Source organism: Coregonus lavaretus, assembly GCF_964263955.1.
Source record: "Coregonus lavaretus genome assembly, chromosome: 3".
NCBI lineage: Eukaryota > Metazoa > Chordata > Actinopteri > Salmoniformes > Salmonidae > Coregonus > Coregonus lavaretus.
In genome coordinates, this window is record NC_139990.1 from 1477231 (window position 1) to 1481934 (window position 4704).

The 4704-nt window shown below is 39.6% G+C and overlaps 1 protein-coding gene across 1 annotated transcript; it reads right to left on the reverse strand.

Annotated features, from left to right (window-relative positions):
• Positions 1-851: 851 nt before the first annotated feature.
• Positions 852-3731, reverse strand: mycbp (MYC binding protein). The gene is made up of 5 exons (XM_084152870.1): positions 3415-3731; positions 2977-3049; positions 2327-2375; positions 1484-1613; positions 852-1125 (listed from the first exon to the last, which is right to left on the reverse strand). The coding sequence occupies exons 1-5, from the start codon at positions 3427-3429 to the stop codon at positions 1081-1083; spliced, it is 312 nt and encodes a 103-aa protein (XP_084008996.1). The 5' UTR covers positions 3430-3731; the 3' UTR covers positions 852-1080.
• Positions 3732-4704: the final 973 nt, after the last annotated feature.

Sequence of the window (4704 nt, forward strand, 5' to 3'; positions counted from 1 at the left end):
ATTGGATAAAATAAGTTAAGTATGAAAAAGTTTCAAAGCATGATTTCCTCAATATTGTATTTAAGGTATTGTACTTTTAAAAAGCACAATAACCAAGTGAGTTTGACTTTACAAGTTACATTGGTGGCTGGAGCTCACTAGCTACCAATCTAATCAGAGGACATTTTGCCAGTGACATAACAACGATCTATTTTAGTATCAGTCCAATTCACAGTTTCTTTACTCATGATATAGGCTACTGGCCAACTTTATTTAAACTATCCACTATAATAACAAAGCAACAGCTTATTTCAGTTCAACTATAATTGAACTACTACTTCAATGTAGACTTTGGCTAAACCAGTTACATAATATTTACAACTTGTTCTGTTTTCTTTCAGGTCGCGGTACTGCAGATGTCCTCCATCCTGAAAAAGCATTGATATTATTGTGGCCCAAAGCCCACTAATCATTTGACAATGTAAATTATACATATTGATGGGGAGGAAATGGGACTGATTTTGTATAGGCCTATTCCTTATATGAAATTGTACTACGTCATACATTGATTTGTATATTCACAATTGTATAATACATTTACTTTATAAAATAAAGTACAAATATGATTTAATTACTACTGAGATGATCTTTTAACACAACTAATTTGCCAAGACATAAAACTATAAATCCTAACAGCAACAGGCAAGAACATTGGCTTTGAATGCAAACCCCATACTAGGCCAGAAGTGGCAGGCCTGTTGTCACGGTGACCCTGTGTGTCACGGTGACCCCATTTAAATAAATAGGCAAGGATCAGTTTGGAATTCCATCTAGAGAGACATCAACACAATAACTTTGCATGAGGAATATTTGCTGAAATGAGTATTTATTGACTTGAAATTGGAGAGAAATAGTTTACGCTTTAGATTGAACAAGTGTCTGTACACAGAAAATATTACTTAACAAAAATACATTGCTTTTGCAATTCACAGTTCTTCCATCCTTGGGTATAGTGTTATATACTACTACTAAGAAATAATAGCTTTATAAGTGCCTTTTTCCTCAAAACAGTGGACAAAAATAACAATTCAACCAACTCCGTTACTCCGCTGCTCCATCCTCGGGTGCTGGTTCATACTGCAGAAGCTGTAAAACAAGGTAGAGAAAAGTTGGGTATTTGCAACGTACTGAGATTAGATATTTTGGGGTATTTGGGGGTGGTTTCCGTGTAGCTCAGTTGGTAGAGCACGGCGCTTGCAACGCCAGGGTTGTGGGTTCGTTTCCCACGGGGGCCAGTATGAAAAATGTATGCACTCACTAACTGTAAGTCGCTCTGGATAAGAGCGTCTGCTAAATGACTAAAATGTAAAAATGTAAAATGTTTCCCCAGATACAGATTAAGCCTAGTTCTGGACTAAAAACGAGATCAATGGAGAATTTAAACTTAATCTGGGTCCGGGAAACCACTCCTTGAATTTTGGAAAAAAATAATCAATTCTCTGACCCTGTTTCTGAGGTCTTTGTTTTCCTTCATGAGCAGATCCCACTTCTGCTGTAGCTCAGTCAGCTCCAGACGAAGGGCCTCCGCATCTGCTGGCTCAGCACCAGCCACACCAAGGTGATGCTTTAGAAAGCTGGGGTTTAGGTGAAGGCTAGTGTAAACTATTTCTGTTGTTGTCGATAGCTACGGTGAACAAGAAGTGATTGAGATGGGGCGATAGAGGAGAGCTGCTGGTGCATAGAATGGAAAGTGGCGCAATCAGGGTTTGAACCCATGCATCCAGAGGCAATATTTGTCCCAGGGGCGGCAGCACTACCACTCGGCCAGCCACGGCACACCCTAAACTCTCTTTAAAGACCCAGTGCAGTCAAAAATGTGATTGTCCTGTGCTTTATATATATATATATATATTTCCACACTATGAGATTGGCATAATACTGTGAAATTGTGAACATTATGATAATGGCCTTTTAGTGTAAGAGCTGTTTGAAAAGGCTGCCTGGAATGTCAGCCTGTTTTGGTGGGATGGTTTTGGCCTGCCTGGTGACATCACCAGGCGGTAAATTAGTTAATAGACCAATAAGAAAAAGAGCCTTTAAAAGACATCACATGCACAACGACAATTTTAGGTGCGGCTGTTGTAATGTACACAAAGTCTACCCTTGATCGTTTTGCACCAGGGGGGGCAGTAGTCATCAGATTTCAGTCAAGGTATTTTCTCTGCCCAATGCTATGAGTGACTACCTGAATCAGCAAGCACCATCTGCATCAATGGGATCAGTTGAGATGGTGGTCATGGTTGTTGTCATCATATCGGAATATTATCAAACCAAGGCAAAAGGATACTCCAAAGCATTATTAGGTTTCTCTGTCTCTTCGTACAGGGCCACCAATACTGCAAACAGCAATACAAATGTTATAGACATTAGTGGTGATATGTGAGTCAAAGTTTTTGTTATAGACCAGGGGTGTCAAACAGATTTTGCCCCGGGGGCCGCATTCGCTCTTCAACAAGGTCCGGGGGCCGCACTGAAAAAAAATTGTAATCTCTACCATCGTTTTTTGAATTTTCTATTCTCCCTGACTGTCTAGCTTTCATTTCTGTGATTATAGGGAGCTGGACAAAGTCAAGAAACTGTATGAATGTAGGTGCATTATCATTTATACACAGTTGCGATTTGGTTTTTGTCCTTTTTTTGTCATTTGATTCCTGTAAGTCGATCTGGATAAGATTGTCTGCTAAGTGACTAAAATGTCAATCTAAAATGTTAAAGTGTATTGAGTTTTTTTCTAACTCAAATCACGTGCGGGCCAGATTGGACATCCTCGCCTATGTTTGACACCCCTGCTATAGACTATGCAAGTGGTTAGGATTTGGAATCAAAATGATGAACATGAGGTACAAAATCAAAGTATACCGCATGAGAAACTTTAGACTTTATGCATTTTAAATTAACTTTGCCAGTAATGTTCTTGAATTTATGAAAGAGGCCTACCATTGGTGAGACTGTCAAGAACTCCAGCTTTTTCTAGATACCTTCTAAATTGTTCTCTCTTGGATTCTGAAGCCTGTGAAAGAAACGATGACGAGAAGAATCAGAAGACTAACAAAACATATTTACATAGGCTATTTAAAGCTGTAGCTAGATAGCTCTACTTCAGTTTCTTTTGACAGTTTCCAAGGCAGGTAAGCAGAGTACAACACATATGCCTGGTTGACCATAAAGTTGGAAAACGAATTGTTTAACTAGCACAACCATACTGCTGATTCCAATGAATGAGAGCTACCCTAGATACAAAGTAATCGATGAATGCAATGCAGTTTGCTAACGTTAGCTAGTTACAAAGTAACAAGTGAAAACATAGGACATGAAATAAACATCTTCAAACCACTCGTGTTGGAAGTTCATTGAAGAAAAGTTTCGTATACTTACTCTGTAATGGGCCATTATTGCCAACAGATATGTAGCGTTATGATGACTAAAGTTAGTAAACTAGCTAGCTATCAACGGAACAGCTGATCAGACAACACCTTGCGCGTGACTGCAACAAAGCAATTTCTCCCACAGTTTGAACGGTTGCTATAACGACAAACGACAACAAAATAATTAGCTGAACTGTGGATTGTGTGATAAAATCTCAATGATTGATGAAGTTCTAATACGACGATAATGATGCACCTTTCTATACTCTGTCGGTTACTTTACTATTTGTTATTCAATAATTGAAACTGAAACTGAGCTACTTGTGTAAAGGCATTAGGCAAACCCTATATATTTGGCGCCATCTCATGGCCATGTAGTGAAACAGTGTTTGGCGGGAGAACCAATGAGATTGAGGGGGCGGGGAAAATACAGTTTATGGCGGAAATTAGACGAAACCGGCTAGTTGTCACTAGTTACCACAGCCACAATGTCAAAAATGGGCTATATCGAAAAATGTCATGTTAGGCATAAGGTTAGCAGTGTGATTAAGGTTAGGGTTAAACAGCGCACTTGCACTTGATATGCGTTTTTAGGCTATGAATGAGAAAGTGAATTTGTCATTTCCAAACGTTTAGCTCAGTTGTATGCTGCTTTGCGATCTATTAACAGCAAGGGTTGCATTAAATAGGCGCAATATTTTTTAATGCTGCATTTGGCAATGCTCAATTCATTCGTACGTTGCGTATAAACAAAAACATTCACTGTGAAAGTTGATACATGTAGGCCCTTCATACACTGCTCAAAAAAATAAAGGGAACACTAAAATAACACATCCTAGATCTGAATGAATGAAATAATCTTATTAAATACTTTTTTCTTTGCATAGTTGAATGTGCTGACAACAAAATCACACAAAAATTATCAATGGAAATCACATTTATCAACCCATGGAGGTCTGGATTTGGAGTCACCCTCAAAATTAAAGTGGAAAACCACACTACAGGCTGATCCAACTTTGATGTAATGTCCTTAAAACAAGTCAAAATGAGGCTCAGTAGTGTGTGTGGCCTCCACGTGCCTGTATGACCTCCTTACAACGCCTGGGCATGCTCCTGATGAGGTGGCGGATGATCTCCTGAGGGATCTCCTCCCAGACCTGGACTAAAGCATCCGCCAACTCCTGGACAGTCTGTGGTGCAACGTGGCGTTGGTGGATGGAGCGAGACATGATGTCCCAGATGTGCTCAATTGGATTCAGGTCTGGGGAACGGGCGGGCCAGTCCATAGCATCAATGCCTT